Source organism: Sarcophilus harrisii, chromosome 4 (genome assembly GCF_902635505.1).
Source record: "Sarcophilus harrisii chromosome 4, mSarHar1.11, whole genome shotgun sequence".
Classification (NCBI taxonomy): domain Eukaryota; kingdom Metazoa; phylum Chordata; class Mammalia; order Dasyuromorphia; family Dasyuridae; genus Sarcophilus; species Sarcophilus harrisii.
Window position 1 is genome coordinate 283,571,033 of NC_045429.1, and position 20,665 is coordinate 283,591,697.

Genomic DNA, 20,665 nt, shown 5'->3' on the forward strand with positions numbered 1-20,665 from the left:
AAAAACATAACAAACAGAAGTCAGTGTCACATAGCTAGTAAACATCTAAGATCAAATTTGAACTCAGGCCTTCCTGACGAAGTACCCAGTGTTCTCTGGTTGCAACCAAGAAGGTAAACATCCTCAAATTCATGATCCACATGAGAGCCAGCTGAAAAAACTGAGGATATTTTAGCCACTTAGATTAGTGTGAAGGGGCAAATGATATTTGTCTTCAAATATCTAAAGGGATGTCATATCAGAAGGGGTAATCCCAAAAAACATCAGTTACAAAGAATTAAATGTAGGAAAAATCTCCTAACATATAGTTATTCAAAAGTGGAACACACTGCTTTAGGAAGTTGTTTCTCTGTTCCCACTCCCATCTCACGCCTGAGATCTTCAAGCAAAGCCTGGATGACTATTTGTCAGGTTGTACTGCAGAGAAGGCCCTTGTTCAGATACAGAGTGAACTCGATGGTCTCTAAGGCCCGTTTCAATTTTGTGATCCTGAGCATGTGCCAATGTCAGGCGAAGTCTGCTTCCTGAGGACCAGCACCAAAAGTCTTGTCATGAGAAAATTGTCTATTGGATGATAAAATGGCAAAAATATAACAGTGCCCCCACTGTGACCCTCTTTTTGTTTTCACAAATACAGTGATAAAGAATGTTCTTAAACCATCTACAAATATTAATTTTTATTGCTGCTCTTATTTCATTGTGAGCCCAAAGTGGACAAGAAATATAATTTTCTGGGATATCTGACCATCTTGCTCACAATGAATGAAGGCAAATGGACCACCATAAAGACAATGGTAGTTCATACCTTGGCATACAGGGCTAATCATGAAGAAGTTGAGAGATTCTATGAAAAATTTGTTAGGTTCCTCCAACAATACATGCTGTGGTAATCAGTGACCTCAATGCAGAGGGAAGCATGGAAATTAAAGGGGGAAATATGACTTAGGTCAGAAAATGAGGGAAGACAAAGGATTATAGGCTCATGTAGAAACCTCATGCCTATACATAGGATCATAGATTTAGGGATAAAAGGGGCCTCAGAGGTTATCTAGCTCCTTGTCTTCATTTTGCAGAGAAGGAAACTAACATTCATAATGGTTAAGTGACTTGCCCGAAGCTGAGTAAATAATAATAGAATCATAATTTGAATCCAAGTCTTTTGACTAAATCCAACATTCATTCTAATGCACCATGTTCCCAGTAATGAATACATCATGAATACTTTATTCAGGAAGAGAATCAGAAAGTGCAGAAAATGATGCCACAATAAATAAAGTTGACTATGTCTTAACAAACAGGAAACAGCTGATTACAGATACAGCAGCCATTTGAAAATCTCTGTGCTGTCATAGCACTGAATGCTTAGAGCAAAGGTCAAAGTAAATAACAAGTTAGGAGAAAGAATAAAGATGAGAAGATGCTGCATTGGAGAACAGCATTTCCAACCTGACCTGTTTAAACAAACTGTTCACTCTGGAAAATGTGAGCTAGATTAAAGGCAGGGATTCTAAGCATCACTTTAAAAAAAAAAAAAAGTCTTAATATATAAGCCATCATGGATAGAAGGCCAAAAGAGTATCTTAACTGTCTAATTCAGCAAGTACTCGATCCACTTGTCAAACCGAAAGACACGACAGACAAAGGCAACACTAGTCTAGAATGTAATTTCATTTATAAAATATTGTAGAGATGGATGACTGAAGTATTAAGGACTGGTAACATATACAACAACAAAAATCACTTGAAAAGAAAATACACACACAAAAAGAGTTTGGCAGGAGGTCTAACTAAAATCAGTTCACTTCAAAAGTAAATGTAGATGAAATCAGAAGGAAAAAAACCAAATAGGTGTAAAATGAAGCAGATATGCTGGCATTCCTATAATGACCTCTTTTCATTTATATCAATAATGCAATAATCATATAGAGTTAAAATGTAGCTTGGATGCTATCTCTTTCAACATCTTCATTTTTCAGATGAGGAAACTGAGGCCCAGAGGGATTAATTGATTTGCTAGACAATGAGATGAACCAAATCAGTTCCAATGGAGCAGTAATGAACTGAACCATTACATAGACTTCACAATCCCTATATTTTTGCCTGTCTGCATTTTTTATTTCCTTCACAAGCTAATTGTACAGCATTTCAGAATCCGATTCTTTTTGTACAGCAAAATAACGTTTTGGTCATGTATACTTATTGTGTATCTAATTTATACTCTAATATATTTAACATCTACTGGTCATCCTGCCATCTGAGAGAGGGGGTGGGGGGAAGGAGAGAAAAAATTGGAACAAAAGGTTTGGCAGTTGTCAATGCTGTAAAATTACCTATACATATAACTTGTAAATAAAAAGCTATTAAAATAAAAAAAAATTGATTTGCTAGAATCACACATGTAGTAAATATCAAAGAAAGTATGTGAACACAGGTTTTCCAACTCCTGAGCCAATCAGTGTTCTTTCTACTCTATCAAAATGCCTCATCTTCAGATTCTGCCACCTTAGTACTATCTATAGATAGATGGAGTGGGGAGGAGGGGCAGGGGAAAAGGAGGGACAGAGAGAGATAGAGACAGAGAGAGAAATATAAGAAAAAAGCTATATAGAGAGATAAGATAAGACAGATAAACAGATAGATAAACAGACAGATAGATATACAAACAAATAGTCATTCAGCTAGGTGGCACATGGTTAGAATACTGGACCTGAAATCAGAAAGACCTGAATTAAAATCTAGCCTCAGAACACTACTAGTTGTATGATCTTAGCAAGTCACTTAGTCTTTGTCTGACTCAGTTTCTTCATCTGTAAAATCAAAATAATAATAGAACCTAACTCCAAGGTGGTTGTGAGAATAAAATCAGATATTTATAAAGTACCTTACAAACCTAAAACACTGTAAAAAAAAAAAAAGTAGCAATATGATTCCATGTTGGAAGTGATTATGGCATTTAAGAAGATGAAGTCCAGAATCTAGACTTGTTCAAAAACATATTAAAAAAATCTGTGCTGTAAATAACAAAATTTGAAAGTCATTCAGGGATCAAGTTTTCAAGATCTGAGAGGAAACAAGGCTAGAAAAGAATAGGGAAAACCATTATAGAGTATGTTCTTATAAAGAAAAACTTAGAAGAATTAAAATTTCAGGTGATTCAAAGGTCAATTAAAGATGCATGGAGATTGATGCTTATGACTAATAATGACTTGCATGTAAGGAATGGAATGAAAGACTTCAGGAAAAATGTAAAAGACTAAGAAAGGATGTAGGCTGATCACGCATTGAGAATGAAGAAGATGGACGATTCAAGTGCTATGAATTATTAAAAGAACCAGAGCCTTGAAGAAGTGGAATATTCCTCCTCCACTAGAAAATTTAATGGAGGATCAAAGAGAAAACCAAACAGACATGGATGAGTTTCTAATAGTGATTGAGAGTAGTGATACTCATGCTAGTGAGATCTCAGTTCTATCCAAGTATTTAAAATGAATTAAAATAAGGGTAATAAAACTTGCACTGACCTAACTTATAGGGTTGTTGCATAGAAAGTGCTTTGTAAACCTTTTTGTAAAAAAAGCTATAAAAATGCTATAAAATGATGTTATCATCATCATTGTTATTCATGGGATGATAAATTTAGAGTTGGAAGAAATTTTAGAGGTTACCTGGTCAGACTCTCTCATTTTACATTTTATCTTTATTATTAATGAAAAATGATAACTATACTGGCCTAAAGAAATAGAGGAGTTACATGAAAAATGATAGAAATAACATTGGACTGCAAGGTAAGAATCTTGGGCTCTAGTTCTGACTCTGCATCTAGTTCTGAATCACTCTGACTGTCTGCAAGTTCTTTCACTGCTTTCCTCACCTGTAAAATGAGAGAACTAGACTAGACTCATAGAATCTCAAGGTTCTTTGAGACCTCGGATCAATTAGTTCAAGAGTTTGATAATCTAGAGTCTGTTGACTTCAAGGTTGTCTGTGGATCGATTTCAGCAAAATCCATGAACTTGGAAGGATAAAATATTATATCTTTATTTTCACTTTGTAATCTTAACTTTGTGCATTTAAAAAACCTTGCTCTGTACTAAATAAAAAAACTATTACTCTAAGAAGGATTAGCCTCATAGGCTTTCTGAGAAGGGTTTCATACATAACACAATAAAGGTAAGTATCCTGATCTAGTTCAGTCCTTCCCTAAATAATAAACCCCTACTATAAACCAGGTAAGATGACCTTGGAAGCCCTTCTGAAGGAATTATAGGCCCATTATGAGAAGGGCCCAATGAAAGTGAAATACATAGATAGACTCTGTGAACTAGCCATGCCATCAAAGCAACCCTTATGACTTGAAACCTTAACACACAAATGCAATCTGTTGGTTCAATGGCAGGCATTTTACCCCACTACCTTATCTGCCTTACAGTATCTCATTACAAGGAACATTTCTCATTTGGGGCCTTGATTTGCTTGTATACTACACCAAACTGCTGCTCTCACACTGTAAATTGCTTGAACCAGAAATCTGAATCATGGAAAAGATCCAACAATAATGCTATTCACAAACCCAAAAATTGGTCATAGGTTATTTACTGTTTCCTTCACTACTCTTCTTTGCTCCCCTTCTGCAGGTGCCCACAAATTTCTCAGGCAATGTGTCTTGAAGAAATTAGTGGAACAGGGTTCAGCCTGGCCTGATTTTAGAGCTGAAGTAGAAAGAGAAGGAATTACAGAATCCTAGAATTTCAGCGTTTGAAAGGACCATAGGGATCAAATGCTTTGAGAGCAGAACTGCTGCTTTGCTAATATAATCCAACCAACTAAATGACAAGCATTGGAATATTGGGGTCACAAAGAAAAAAATGAAAGTTCCTGCCCTCAGTGAGCTTATGTTTTATCAGGGGGAAACAACATGTACTTATGTATCAATATGAAATACAGGCAATTCATATATGTATATGTGTATATACATATTTGTGTTTAACAGCATAAAGAGATGTGAATCTTCACAGAGTGCTCTTCTATGAAATTTAATGGTGTCCTCTGCGACAGAAAGAACAACAACTTCAGGATTTTTGTCAATATAGACGGAGTCATCCTGATTTCCCTGGGTCCTGAAAGGTAAACATATAATCATTAATCCTTGTATGTTCTACTTCAACAAAAATCTCTTATGTCTGACTTCTCCTTATCCTTCACTATGTTGTCACCCTCATTCAGACCCTTATCACTTCTTGCTCTTGCTTTAAAAGTAATCACCTTCTAACTGCTCTCTCTGCATCTATCCATTCTCTCCTTTCCCCAATCCATTTTTTTTTCTCACAACCAGAGTAGTCTTAATGCATTGATTGGATCGGGTCATTCCCTGGCTCAAAATGCTACAGTGATTCTCTATTGCCCATAAAATAAAAAAGCAAATTCCTTAACCTGACATTGAAGATCCTTCACAACCTGTCACTCATCTATCTTGATCCAGTCCTATCTTACACAATTTTTCTTTTACTTACCTTATATTCCCGTCAGAAACATCCTAGACTACTTGTTTTCTCCCCATGTGCTTTCCTAACAGCTAAGACTTCTGAGTCTTTAATTACTCTGACCCTTAAGGAAAGAAAGAGGAGAAGGAAAAGGAGGAGGAAGAGGAGGAGGAAGAAGAAGAAGAAGAGGAGGAGGAAGAGAGGGAGGAGGAAGGGAGACAAGGAAGAAGGGAAGGGGAGAGAATCAGTGATTACAGGATTGAGCAATAAGTACTAGATTAATTCTAACTTTCTCAATTCAAGCCTATTTGTAAGTCTCTACTATTAGACCATTTGCTGATACTAAACATGGACAAAGGACAAGGAGATCCATTTTCTTTGTAGTTATTAAGCCTTGCTAAGAAGAGTATTTAAAGCTCACTTATATTTTATACCAGGTGCTCTGGAAACTTGGGGGTCTTAAAAGGCAAAAGGCAAGAGATATCTGAAGGACAACTAGCAAAGTAATGGGCTTCAAGGGCAGGAGGTGAGGTGGCTCTGAGAGGAAGATAGTCCCCTTTAGACAATGTCTTATGGACGTTCTGAAAGAAGTGAGGAGCCAAAATATACGCACAGGGGATGAGGATATAGATTGTTGTTGTCATTTAATCCTTTTACAATTATGCAACTGTTTTTGGAGTTTTCTACTTCCTTCTCCAGTTCATTTTACAGATGAGGAAACTGAGGCAAACAGGATTAAGTGCCTGCCCAGCATTGCAAAAGCCAGTAAATGTCTTGAAGTTGGTTTTGATCTCAGGTGTTCTGAAAGCCAAGCCTCCTGTGCCTTGCCCTGGGCCACCCAGCTGCTTGAGAGTGGAGATAACCACACTCAGCTACCATCATTTCATGCCAAGATCACCTTCCTCTTCCCAATGTCTCCCCCTAATGGACTGTGTCATCATGCTGATGAGATTAGATTCAGGGAACCAAAATGAGATTAGGGTTTCTGTGGTCAGGGAATTAAATGATAAGGTCTAGTGGCAGATTCAGGATTCAGGGAACCACATGGTTTGGCTCCCCTGCATCTCCTTGGGATTCGGTGCAAGGGTAAGGAGTTTGGGGGACTCCCTTCTGGAGCTGCAGAGGTTCTCTTTAAAAGAATTACAGACCCCAAAATCTAGATGATAAAAGAGGTTTATTATGGGGATTGGAAGTAAGGTTAGAAATCCTGACAAAGACATAAAGTCTGGTTAGGAAATAGGTGAGTGTAAAGAAAGGGTGACACTGGAAAAGAATATTCCAGTGGACAGAGGCTCCTTGCCATGGCATGGCGTAGCATGGTATGTTTAGAACCTCTGCAAAGAGAGAATTTTAGATTGGCTCTTTTATAATGGGAGCTTTGGCTACAAGCTGAGGAGGCTGTGGGTGGAGTCCCAAGTTGGCTCCTCACTGGGTTTCAGCTTGAGCTAGAATTTGAATTGAATTCAATGAGTTTGAGGACTGAGCCGACCCCACCAAGATAACAAAGATGGAACCTTCTGGCGGGGTCCCTCATTGAGGCAGAGTTGAAGAAGATTTTCTCCTTTAAAGATTTTCAGAGTTTCGGGGTCCCCTCTTCAATGCCACTTCACTTTTCAAGCCCCTGTAGAGGTTCCCTAATGCTGATTATATCAAAGCTAAATTTTCTTGCCTGGTTTTCAAGAACTTTCAAAATCTGTCCCCAGTCATCCTAGGCAGCCTTATTTCTGTAATGTGTAGCCACAATTGCAGTCAAGCTGATTTCCTTGTCCCACTTCACAACAGGTTCATTCCTTTCATTCATGACTTTCCCCTCTACATACCCAATGTCCTCCCAATTACTCTCCACAAATCCAAATCCTCCCCATCTTTCAAATCCAACTTCAAGACCCACCTCTTCTATGAAGAACTTCCCACAATGGAGGGCAGCAAAAAGAAAAAAAAGAATGTGGAATTTTTTGAGGACCTGGTGGAGAATCTTCACTCTACCTGAGCCCTATGGTCTATAGTTGTCAAATTCAAATAGAAATGGTCCCTTCAAGCCACATAATGACTTAGAAAACCACAAATTAACATTATCTATGTCATATTATATTTTTCTTTATTTTGTTAAACACTTCCCAATTACATTTTTATCTGGTTTAGCTGCCTAAACCCAAGTACTGCTACTTGGGAGTTATTGAAAAGCTTGAAGCCTGTGAGTTTGATACCTCTAATCCACAAATATGTATATATGTATATACACATATACATATATGTATTGTCTGTATTTCATATTGACACATAAGTACGTGTTGTTTCCCCTGATAAAACATAAGCTCACTGAGGGCAGGGACTTTCATTTTTTACTTTGTGACCCCAACATTCCAATGCTTGTTGTTTAGTTGGTTGGATTATATTAGCAAATCCTTCTCCTCTGAGGCACAGAACAGGAATTCCTTCATAGGTTGAACCCATAGGTTCAAAAACAGACGGAAAAGGATTTGTAAATTCCTGTGACTTTACCTCCCTTGTATTCATGTATTAATGATTGATGTATTGTGTATTGTATCCAGTTATAAAAGGGATTGCCTAGAGATCCTCACCATTATCATAGTCAAGAAACAAAAACAGACACATCTTTCTCTGACCAGTAGGGAAAAATTTCAGGTTAATTATGGAATGATAGCATTAGGCAGTTTATGATCTGCAATTGGACTCTGATTAGTTCCTGGAAAAGAGGCCCTCAGGAAATTCAAGGCAATCTCCCCGGAGCAGCTGGCACTACCAGCTGTTTCTATGAGCTTCAAGAATTCCAGTCACCCACCTTCTTCCATTCCACCCCCTGCACCTAAAAGAGGAGGTACAAAGGTTGGGAGTTTCCCCAAAGGACAGGGGATATTGTATATAAATATGTGAAGCACTACCATATCAATCAGAGAAGAAAGGACAAGAACCAGATCTGGACAGACATAGACCTACATTCATTCTGTAAGTAGACAAAGGAGAATGTGGGAGGAGGGAACTCTAGAAAATAGCAAGAGAGAAAACCTGAGCCAGAGACTATATCCTAGTACAGCACAGAAATTCAGAGCTGGTACTCTGCTGGAGAAACCATCTTAGAGATCTCACTGAATGGAAGAGGGCTGACTCTGCATGGAGTGGACAAAACAAAGGGGGAGAGGTCACCCAAGTTGTGATTGGTGAGTAGCAGGAGAGATGACACAAGATATAATGGTCAAAGGGAGAGATTTAAGATTTAGTGGTCAGAAGGGTTAAAGTTCATATGGTCTCAGATTTAGAGCTGGTAATACCTATGGAAACTGAGTTAAGTGACTTGCTAAAGCCACACAGCTGTTATATATGCTAAAGCCACGATTTGAATCCAGGTCTTCTGAGGCTGAGGTGGGAGAAAGGGAAAGGAGTTTGGGAAATATCTGGCCCAAATTTAGGCAGAATGTGGATTGATATAGCAATCAGTCTTTGTATTCAGAAGTCTAGATTCTCAAAAGAATGATAGGAGGGGACCAACAGAGATTCCCAGAAGGGTTGGTTATTTAAAAAGGTAGTTGTGAAAAAGGAATATTTGGAATCTCAACTCAAAGGTCACATCTGTGAGCAGACAGAATCTTGACTATAAAGAAAGATTGCTTTAAATTTAAACAAGAACCCAAAGCACTATATTTAGCATGAGAGAGTTTTACTCTGGGAGATGATGTAGTTTAGGAGAAAGATCACTATCATACAAGGGAATTAGGAGGCTGAGTGAAAGAAAGGCTAGGAAGCACCCTGAAATCCTAGGGAAGATGAGAAGTATGGAAATTCATGGCTATATTATTAAAGTCTGATCCTCCACCACTGAACAGGAAAGTTAACTCCTTATTGTATCACAAAGAGCTTTCTTTCCTCATCTAAGAAAAAAGGAATGTAAATGAATATGGGTTACATGCTGGCAGTCAGTTAGATAAAGAAGATGAGTGGCAATTGGATTTAGCTCATTTTTATTTAAAGTTTGTATTGATTCACATGAAGGGATTCTAGTGAAGAAAATGCTAATTCTAGAACAAAGCAGGGATCTATATCAGAGCATCTCTGCAGAGTCAGTGGGATGTAGAGGATGTGAAATTTCCATCTCTGATGGGTAAGAGACCAGAAGATGTTGGGGCTCTGTGGGAATTTGGTAGAAAATATTGACAAGGCTGAAATGAACAGTAAATCTCTGTCTCCCTATCCTCTGGGCCTTGACTCATTCTCTTTCTCTTTCTTATACTCTCTATTTTTCTGATGATAACTTTTCCCCGGAGACCCTCCCCTTTGCTTCCTGGAGGCTCAGTTGGCTTTTGAGAGAGAATAACAGCCTGAATTGTCAATAGTCTTGCTCAAGAGGTTTCAAGATTACCCTGATTTTCTGCTTTGTGCTAGGGAAGTGGTTCTGAAGTAATAGAAATATCCCTGGACTTGGGAGTCAAATACCTAAATTTAAATCTACTATTTACTATCTGCTTGACTCTAGGCAATTCTCTCTGTCCCTGGTCTTTTCATCTATAAAATGGATATATATATATATGATTTGCATCATCTACCTCACAGAATTGTGAGAGCAGAGCTTTCTTAGCCTTAAGGTACTACAGATATGTGAGTTAACATTATTATTTTAAAAGATTATTAGTGGATAGAAAATCAGTCTCAGATTCAGGGCTGAGTTCAAGCCCACCCCTAACAAATACTGTATGATTCAGGGCAGTTCACTTAACCTATCAATGATAAAATTCTTGTAGTCCTTTAAGGCTATAACTTGCAGAGAAATGAAACGGCATTGGGAATTCTTTATATCAATAAAATCACAGATTCAGTTCTTATTGCTAATATTATTATTAGGACAGAATAGACCCTCTACCTAAAATTACCTCTCACTTAAAATGTATAGCTTTTGTATATACATAATTGGCTTCGTGTTGTCTAGTACCTAGCATAGTATCAGGCACAAAATAAGTGCTTGCTTGACTGAATGAGTCAGACTGTAGCAGAAATGAAAGAACAGGGTGTCTAGACACTTTAGAGATGGGTTCCAAATTTATGAACTATCAGACCAAGATTAAGAAACAAAATTCTTAACAAAAACAAAATTCTTTTGAATGTAAGGAAAAGCCTTGGATACCAGTATAGACAGCATAGAAAGATGCAAAGCTTTTCATTATAATCCAAGCTAGATTACACAGGAACTTGGAGCCAATGCAGATAGGTCAGGGTCCAGTTTATTGAAAGTTCCTTATCTGGTATAACCAGAGGGAGAGAACTGACCTTAGATATAATGGTCAGGGAAAGAGAGATAATCTTAGATGTACTGTAATTACTCCTCTTCTGTACCAAGGCTGCCTCAAAGATTTACTTCCCCCTACCTTGCTCCCTACTCCTGCCACTACCAACTCTTGTGCTTCAAGTCATCATGGTGATGAAAGATAATATTATAATATATTATATTATTATTGTTATTATATATTATTAATGATATATATGTTATAATATATAATAAAGATAATATAATACCTTTCTGATACCTGATTGCTGCTATATAATGTAGCTAATTGCTGATAACAGGGCTACTTAGGGAAATTATTGAGATTAGACTCTATAAATTCATAGAGCTCAGGGATTTTGTACCAAACACCTTCCCAGTAAATAGTTCATCAGGTTTGTCCCCACCTCTGCTTGGGAAAGACAAAAGAGGAAATATTCTATAGTGGAAACCAGATCTATCAAATCCTAACTCTCACTAACTTGTCTTTGAGTAATGATAGTAATAATAATAACAATAGTGACTCACATTTGTCTAGTTTTATATTTATTTACAATTTATATAGTTCTAATATTTTACAAAGAGTTTTACCCATGATAACTAGTCAAATAGGTAGTACCCCATTTTGTATATAAAGAAAATGAGAATCAGAGAAGTGACTTGTCCAAGATCATACAGTTATAGGATACAAACTCAAGGCTTTTGATTCCACCAAGTCAGCATATCACTGTATCATGTTGCTTCTCCTTCCTGAGCAGACCATTTGCCCAATGTCAGTCTACAAAAGTAGACCATCACTGATGATCTTGCAGGATTGTAATGGAATTATGAATGTGATCCAAGATAACTACATACAAAGTGCTATGTCAATGTAAACAATTAACTTAGGAAACACTCCAGTAAGGCTATGTAGCTTGCAGGACCTTCCTGAATATTGTAGGTCTGATAGACCTCCTCCCAATTATCTCTCTTTGCTCTCATCCCCACTCTAGCAATAAAAGCATCTGCAGGCAAAGTCATGGACCCCAACAACTTACCTCCATTACCATAGCCCTGTCAACCTACAGTGCAAGGGAGTTTATCATTCCCAGTGGAGTCATAATTTCTTTATTAGCAATAGGGAGTATCTTCAGCCTAGAGAGGATCTCTCCCCACAGCTCAGGTAGAACTATATCAGTCCATGTTGCTTGAAGGGAAGTTTTAGCAGCATTGCTGTTTCTGGATAATTGCCAAACAGAGGCTCAGAAATGCACATACTAAAAAAGGTTCATTTTGGCTCCAATGCTTTTGCATCCCACCCTAAAGCAGAAGAGTTTCCCACCCTGGACTCTTGAATGCTGCTCTGGACAGCATCCCTTAGCATCCATCTGAGTGAGCCCGGGGGAACCCTCTGAATTTTCTCTCTGGAGGGAATCACTGCTGTCAATTCCATCTGGATCTTTCATGTGTCAGGCAGATGTTTGCCCTGGGCTGTGGGTCATTTCCTCCTAATGCCCACTGAGCCTTCACACAGCCTGTACCATCTGACAGCAAATGTTGGCTCAATAGAGAGAATCTTAAAACCTGGAAGAGTCTCAAGGGTCATCTAGTACATTCTCCTGCTTTAATGGTGCAGAATAGAGGCTGGGCAAAGAAAATACTTGTCGAGTGAGGGGGTTTCCACAACAGTGTATCAGAATAGAATTCAGATAGAGAAACAAGGCCACTAAACCATACATCTCTTCAGACCTCATACTGACTTAGAAGAACATAAATTAACATATCTATCTTTTATTATGTTTTTATTTATTTTGTTAAATATTTCTCAATTACATTTTAATCTGATACAGGCTGAGCTCAGGAGTGTTGCTCAGCACAGGCTGGTTTATCATAAGGATTTATAGAAATCAGAGGGAGGTCGAAATTCTCTGAAGAAGATGAAATCCATCTATTCTTAATTCAATAGATTAAATCCCTGAACATTAGAACAAAGATCTTAGAAATTGTCTAGTTCAACCCCTTCATATAGCACAGAAGCTAATTGAGGGCTTGAAAATAGAATTGATCTAAGACTTCTTAAACTTTTTCAATTCACAACCCCTTTTGACCTGAAAATTTTTTACGTAATTCTGGATATATAGGTATACAAAATAAGTATACAAATCAAACTGATTTACCAATAATAAATCATAAAAAATTTATTTGAAAGCAATTCTTTGGTTTACATATAATTTTACCATGTTTAAAAGCAAAAACAAATTTGCATACTAAGGAGATAGATAAGCTTGTTTTGTTTTATATAAAGGATTAAATTTTTGGTGGAATATTTGATACTTTTTAACTCTTGTCAAATTTTTCACGAACCCCACATCTCCAAGGTCTTTGAATGATTTTCATAGATTTGAAAGTTGGAATAGAATACAGTACCATATCTGGAGGCAGGTAAAATACTATCCTTTTTTAAATGAGGCAGTTGAGATCCAACAAAGGGAGGTGACTTGGACAAGATCACACAACTAGGGAGGGAATGGGGATGGAATCCAGATTATCTGCTTCTTCATCCACGGATCCTTCAATACCACTCACAAAAGCTGGGTGGTGTCACAGGAAAAGTGCTGAATTTATGCATCAAAAAATCCAGGTTATAATTCTGCCACCTATTCACAATGTGACCGTGGATTAGTCACTCAACCTCTCAGGACCTGTTCCTTCACTTATAAAAATTAAACTAGTGCTCTCTTAGGTCCCTGAACTCTTAATTTGTGAACCTATGAGTAAGTCTTTTCATCTCACTGAATCTCACTTTCCCATCTGTAAAAGGAGCATAAATTAACATTTTGTACTATTTAGCTCAAAGAGTAGTTGTGAGGAATACAGTGTAAATTGTAAATGAGCTATAATGATTCCTCAGGGCCACTCCCCACTTTTATAATAACCAGTTCCCTTTATTGTTTCTAGTTTCCAGGATGATGTCCAGCAAGATTGTAGCCACTATGCTTGTGATGTACATTGCAACCATGCTTGCTGCCCAGACAGAAGGGTTTGTCCCCATTTTTACCTATAGTGATGTCCAGAGAATGCAGGTAAGTGGTTTTCTGCTCATTTCCCTTGGTCTAGTGAAGGCCATTTTTAGCTCTTACTGAAGGTTCAGAGGTTGTTAGCCTCCTCACTGACATATTAGTAAATATTTAACAACAGCTTCTAAGAGGCTGGAAGGAGAAAAGAAGTATGCTTGACACACTTTTAAGTTAAATCTTTATAATTAACATTTTCTCCCCCAAGTTCTAAGTCTTGACAAGTCTAGCCAATCAACAGAACAATAAATCAAGCCCAGACTGAGAGCATTTTCTAAGTGGTAAATAGTAACACTGAAAATTTAACAATTGACTTTCTTGAGCTAGTAAGAGTTGGCTCTAGCACACCTCTGTTCTTTCCTATATACAGCAAAGATATTTCTGTGTCACCTTCTTTGAATTGCTCATGACAGTAAGAGGGAAAAAGAACATGAATGAATATAACAGATCACCCCAAAATTTATTTTGACCCAGAATTGTGGACTAAATTTTGAACTAGTGTTGCTGATAAGGTATAATCAATGTGATTTTTGCACCTTCTTCTGTCTCTAGCCCTCCTCTGGAGTAAAAGGTAAATAACTTAGCCACCATTTTTCTGAGCATCTAGTATATGTGTGGCCCTGTAGAATGATACAGAGAAACACAGGACAAAGTTCCTGCCCTCAAGAAGCTTACAATTCACCTGGGGAGGCAAGACAAAAAATTCAAGAAAATGCTAAGTGACAATATGCAAGCTGGTGGCAGTGTGTCATAAATTCCAAGACAGTGGCAGCACATCTAGTAAGGACTGTAAGAGTTCATAGCATGACTGGATTACTTGAAGTCTAGAGGAGGGGGGAATAGAGGGATGGAGAAAAATTTGGAACACAAGGTTTTGCAAGGATGAATGCTGAAAACTATCTTTGCATGTATTTTGAAAAATAAATTTCTAATTTTAATTTTAAAATTAATTTTAAATTTTAAAAATTTTAATTTTTAAGCTAATTTTAAATTTTAATTTTAAAAAGCTAATTTTAAAAAAGAGTTCATAAGATGGAGAGTTCATCCACAAAGTAGCAGGAAGCAGAACATACATGGGCAGGTAAACAAGAAAGAGGAGTGGCATTCTAGACTAGGAAGAGATATGATACATGACAAGAGCAACATGTATTTATAGAACATTTTAAAGATTTCAAGAGGTGTTATGGCCTACTTGATAGATTGGAATCAGAAGCTCTGAGGTCAAGTTCTCTGTTTGACACAAATGAGCAATCTCCTTCTCATTCCCTGTGCCCCTGCCAGCTCTTGAAGACTTAAATTACTGAAGAGTGCATAAAATGAATTAGAGAATGCAATTTCCATGAGGAGAGTTACCTATATTGATAAAAGTCACAGGCCCAAATTTTAAAAGAGGATAGAGGACAAAGCAAGATTTATATACAACAGTGTGAGGGAAACAATGTAATTAATAAGTATTAACATCTCAGAAGTGGGATTTGACATCAAGTCTTCTGAATTCAGAGCCACTGATCTACTTGTATCACAAGTTACATGCCAGATGCAATATATAAGTAATCAGTAGCAGAGTCAGGATCTTCTTAGTGTAGTCTCCTGAGTCTAAGCCCAGGGCCTAAGAGAGCAAACTGTCTCTTGTGTACTATTTCCTCCTATTTCCCCCATCTTTTGGCTCAAGATCCTGTTTGGTGACATGTGTAGGCAGTTTTTTGTGAACCCCTCATCTGGCAGCCTAAGGAGATGATGGAAAGTCACATAACATAGCCCATTTTCCTCTCCATGTCCCTGGCTTTCTTCCTTACTGAGCCTGAAGCTCCAATACAAAAAGAGAAACACAAAATCACTGTTGCCACAGAGGCCTTCTCCTCGCCCGAATCTCCCTTGTGGCATGTGTGACATGGAAGGTATAAGCAGATAGAAAGGGGGGACATTCTGTGGGTCCCAGATGAAACAGCAGTTCTTTGAGGTGGCATTCAAAGCCCTGCTTTTAGGGAGGAAGGAAGTCGGCAAGGAGGAGCTCTGATGGCTTCTTTAAGACGCTGTCGCAACAAATGTTCACTTACTGTACTGAAAAGTGGATCAATTGCATTGGAATCGTCACATCTGAAGACATGTCTAGAGAGAAATCCTAAGAATGTCATTAGAGAAACCAAAGGAATTATAAAAGGCTGGGATGTATCTGATCTACAATGCTCGGGGACCTTGGGAGAAGGACAACATGCAAGATTTGGAGCTGAACTGAAACAGTCAAACTCAGTAGAACATAAAATAGCAAAACGGCAACTAAAGGACACTTTACATTAATCTGCTCTATGGTTTTTCTCCTCATAATTGCAAGGCGCGGGGAATTTTATGAAGAATCTGCAATCTCCTTCCTCCATAATTCATCTCTCTGTCTTGGCTCTTATAAATCACCTCCCAGGGACTCGGCACACATAGGCCACCCCTCCCTTCAGTTCCCACACAGGCTGCTTTTTCTCCTTTATAGGCTCCTCACTCAAAACACGGGGTTTTTTTTCTATTTAACATGCATGAAGGGTGACAATTATTTTAAGCATTTTAAATTAATTAACAACAACAATCAGAGTGCAATGCATTAAGTAGAAGTGAACGGTGTTCCGGCAGCTCTTGACTGCTCAATCCCAAGGACTATTTCTGAACAGCTGGATTTTGTGATTGTCCCTCCCCCTCCCCAAGATGGGTGGTGGGATAGGGAGGTGTTTGGCCCCCATCTGAGAATTCCTTCTGCAACAACCCAAAAGAAAGTTTTGCTAGAGGTAGCCACTGGGCTGTTAGTGATTAGATATGAGAGGATGCAGAGAGGGGTTACAGGTAAGGAGGGATGAAACTATCACTATGCTCTGTTGTGCCTCCTCCAGGAGAAGGAAAGGGATAAAGGGCAAAAGAAATCTCTGAGTGTGCAGCAGAGATCAGAAGAGGGGGATCCTGTGGTTTCTGTGAACTTTAAGAATGAGGAAGAGAATAAAATGATCAAGGTAAGGATCAGACCCAAGAGATCAGCCCAGTTCATCAGAAGGGATGGATCTCCAAGTTGGGAAAGACTGATTGATGCTGACAACAATTGGGAAGGATAGAAATTTGGCTTTGGGGTACAAACTAACTAACTACCTGAGTCAGTCAGAGAGGCATTATTCTCCTAGCCGAGGACTTTATGCTTGAGGTACCAACTCACAGTCCTTCAGAGCTGGAACTTAGAGGCTATTAAGTACTACGCCTTCATTTTATATGTGATAAAACTGGAGCCCAGAGAAGGTTAGTATCTTGCTCACAATGAAACAGGAAGGGCTATAAATTCGGTAGAATCAAAGAATCACAGCCTTTTAGAGTTGTAAGGGACCTGGTCTCTGGTCCTACCCCTGGCACTAATTTGTTGTATTACCTCAGGCAAGTCACTCCTTCTCTCAATGTCTATTTGATCTTCTGTAAAATTAGGAGGTTGAAAGAGATAGGTGCTCTCTGAGGCTCCTTCCAACACTGAGATTCCATGATTTAAACCAGACCAGTCCAGATCCATACAAATCATAGAAAAATATAAGTCTTTTGCCCAGGTACCCTACTCACAAATTCTTTCATTTCATATTTCTCTGGGCCTCAATTTACTTATAAAATGATTGGGTTGAACTAAATGGTATCCAAGATCCCTTCCACATGCAACACATTCTAAATTCCCTTCCAGTTATGGCATTTTAAAGTTCTGCAAGTTGGAGTCCATTACAACCCTGACTTAGAGGCTAGCCCTCTCCTTTCTGTATCATCCTCCCTGCTGTTGTCTGCTGTTTGGGCTAGATTTGCACATCAGCCTTTCTGCTTTAATCCTGTTTGTCTCACTTCTGATCACTCCTAAGCCAAGGGCCTGCAAGGGTTCCATTTGTGTGATCCTCCTAGACTGTGTCTCTCCTATTTTCTAGGCCTCTTGAGAGCACAGCCTCTCCCCAAATAAGTTCATAGAGCTCATATTGAATCTCTGAGGGAAACTCAAGCTTCAGCTCCCTCCAGATTCAACTCCCTTCCCTGATAGGAGGTGGAGAAGCTGGAACATGTGCATACACACACACACACACACACACACACACACACGACTTGTCTGCCACCAAAGGAGGTTTGTTTTTCCTGTTAGTAAAATCAACAGTAGTTTCTCTGCTGTACCCCTAGGCAGTGTGCCAGTGAGTCTGGTACCCTAGTTTAAAAATATAGCCCCAAAGGGATTCTTCAATTCCTAGTTCTCCCCATGGCTACAGAAAGCAAGGCGACCATGAAGCAGGCAGCAGTCAAACAGAAAGTCCCTAGGTAAAGGAGGAAGATACGCCTAGTCCCCTAGAGCCAATCCCTTCTTCTCCATGTAAGGCACCCAGGGGTTAACCACTTTCTCTGTGCATATTCCTTTCTTGTTAACTCTGCCTTATTTCACAGCTGACTGCTCCTGTAGAAATTGGAATAAGGATGAACTCCAGGCAGCTGGAAAAATATCAGGGCGTCCTGGAAGAGCTGCTGACTGAGGTGCTGCTGTCCACCCAGAATGGTAAGGATTCTGAGTTTCCCAGTCTCAGTTCCTGTCCTCCTGTCCTCCCGCTCCTCCGCCTCCTCCCCGTCAAGCCTGCTCGGGTATTTACATTCCAGAAGCACCAGCTGAGCTGGGTTTGCTCTGCTTAAGGACTGCAATTTGTTTTTCTGCTTTACACTTAAGAACATTAAGCTGTCTTCCTCCTGCCCGTGCACCCTCATCTCCGAGGGGAGCCTAATAACAGGCCACTGCAAGCAAATGATTGCTGCTGACAGTTGCTCAAACAGGATTCTCAAGCCCCCAAGGACTAGGGCCCAGACTTTCATGTCTCTGTCCCCATTTTTGTACCTTTCTGCTAGGAAGGGGGAGATAGGCAAGAGAGGATGAACCAAAAATGAACGTACCAGCCTCATAACCCTCCCTCTAGTTCAACCATTTTTCTTTTCTTTAAACTAAACAAAATCAGGTCCAGGTGATTTCCCAGAGGTTCAACTGTTGCCTGAATTTTGATGGGAAAATCTGCATTATCTCAGCTATTCTGAAAATCAAAACTTTGGATTCAGTTTGATTTTACAGAAGTTCAGGGAACTGTTTGGGTTAAAGTTTCAAATATCATTTGACTAATGAATTTTCACAGGCCCAGTAAAAAGAAAGGAAGCCTGGTTAGAATTGGAGAAACTGAGAGGCTGAATGATTTCCCCGATGCTATAAAGACATTGGAGAGGGCCAGCTTAGATGGCTACTCCTGAACCCTAGTTCCTATACTTTTAACTAAACTTGGAGGCTGCCATATCTTCCTCCTGTTTTTGTTTTTTGTTTGTTTGTTTTTTAATGTTTTAAGATTTTTTTTCTCCTACAACAGGCTGACAGAAGAGTTGACAAACATCTCTTGGTTCACTCTGCAGTGAACTGATGGACTCTGCCACAGAAAAATGTGGACAAAATCTCTTGTTCTAGAAATTCAACAATGAAGCCATGAACAGGTGCCTCACTCACTCCTGGATTTCAATTCAAGAAGAAAATAGACAATCCAAAACAAATCTTACTTTAATGAATAAAATGTGAAGTTTAAGGAAATGGTGTTTTTATTTGAAATTCTTTTATTTCCATGGGGTAAGTCCTGGTCTCATTAAAAAACAAAATACTGAGAGAGGTGATTTCAAATTGTATATAATTTACCACAATACAACTAAGATTTTGTTGATTTTCTAAAAATGTTAACAAAGAATCATAGAGTGTTAGAGTCTGGAGAGGTCTCAGAAATGTCCAAGCCCCTCATATTACAGAAGACAATAAGATCCAAAAAGAGGAAATAACTTACCCATCTTTTAAAAATTTTTATTAAAGCTTTTTCTTTACAAAACATATGCATGGGTAATTTTTCAACACTGACCCTTGCAAAACCTTGTGTTCCAAATTTTCCCCTCCTCCCCCCCACCCCTTCTCCTAGATGGCAGGTAATCCACTACGTGTTAAATATGCTAAAATATATGTTAAATCCAATATATGTCTACATATTTATACAATTATCTTGCTGTACAAGAAAAATCGGATCAAGAAGGGAGAAAAAAGAAAGAAACAAAAAGCAACCAAACATCAACAGAAAGAATGAAAATGCTATGCTGTGATCTATACTCAGTTCCCATAGTCCTCTCTCTGGATGTAGATGACTCTCTTCAACACAAGATTATTGGAACTGATCTGAATCATCTCATTGTTAGAAAGAGTCATGTCCATCAAAATTGATTATTATATAATCTTCTTGTTGCCATGTACAATGATCTCCTGGTTTTGCTCATTTCACTTAATATCAGTTCATGTAAGTCTCCCCAGGCCTCTCAAATATCATCTATCTAAAATTATCCATCATTTTTTATAGAAAAATAATATTCTATAACATATATATTCTATACATATACCATAACTATTCAGCCATTCTCCAACTGATGGGCATCCACTCAGTTTCCAGTTTCTTGCCACTACAAAAAGGACTGCCACAAACATTTTTGCACATGTTTACTCAATCTTAGCTACTTATCAGTAGATAAGATTAGAGTCTAGCCCAGTTCTGTTTTCTGAAGAGAAAGAGCAGTTTCAATGAGAGGGAGGTATCTACTGTTGAATATTTATCTAATCATATGCAAGCCTCTGAGACCCAACAAGTATCTGAAAAAGCAAAGTGGTAATATTTGCTTTGAGATCTTAGAATAAAAGGCACCAGCAAAGTAAAAATTCCTGTCATTGTTATCATTAGCACCATGTGACTCCATGTGATACAGCATCAACAGCAAAATCATACAGCTAACCCAATTATTTCTGCCTTCTTAACAAAACTGGGCAAGAA

General features: G+C 38.5%; 1 protein-coding gene across 4 annotated transcripts in view; it reads left to right on the forward strand.

Annotated features, from left to right (window-relative positions):
• The window catches only part of MLN (motilin), a 39,833-nt gene extending 20,441 nt beyond the window's left edge, over nucleotides 1-19,392 (forward strand). Inside the window, exons 1-5 of one of the 4 annotated variants that reach the window (XM_031965053.1) lie at nucleotides 4,993-5,124; nucleotides 13,690-13,814; nucleotides 16,679-16,795; nucleotides 18,231-18,339; nucleotides 19,184-19,392. In XM_031965053.1, coding sequence (XP_031820913.1) covers nucleotides 13,698-13,814; nucleotides 16,679-16,795; nucleotides 18,231-18,339; nucleotides 19,184-19,188 — 348 coding nt within the window. In that variant the 5' untranslated portion in view covers nucleotides 4,993-5,124; nucleotides 13,690-13,697 and the 3' untranslated portion in view covers nucleotides 19,189-19,392. Of the gene's footprint in view, nucleotides 1-4,992; nucleotides 5,125-8,240; nucleotides 8,448-8,516; nucleotides 8,660-13,689; nucleotides 13,815-16,678; nucleotides 16,796-18,230; nucleotides 18,340-19,183 lie in introns of those variants that run through there. The other 3 variants (XM_031965050.1, XM_031965052.1, XM_031965051.1) reach the window with 3 other exon arrangements.
• The last annotated feature ends 1,273 nt before the right edge of the window (nucleotides 19,393-20,665 follow it).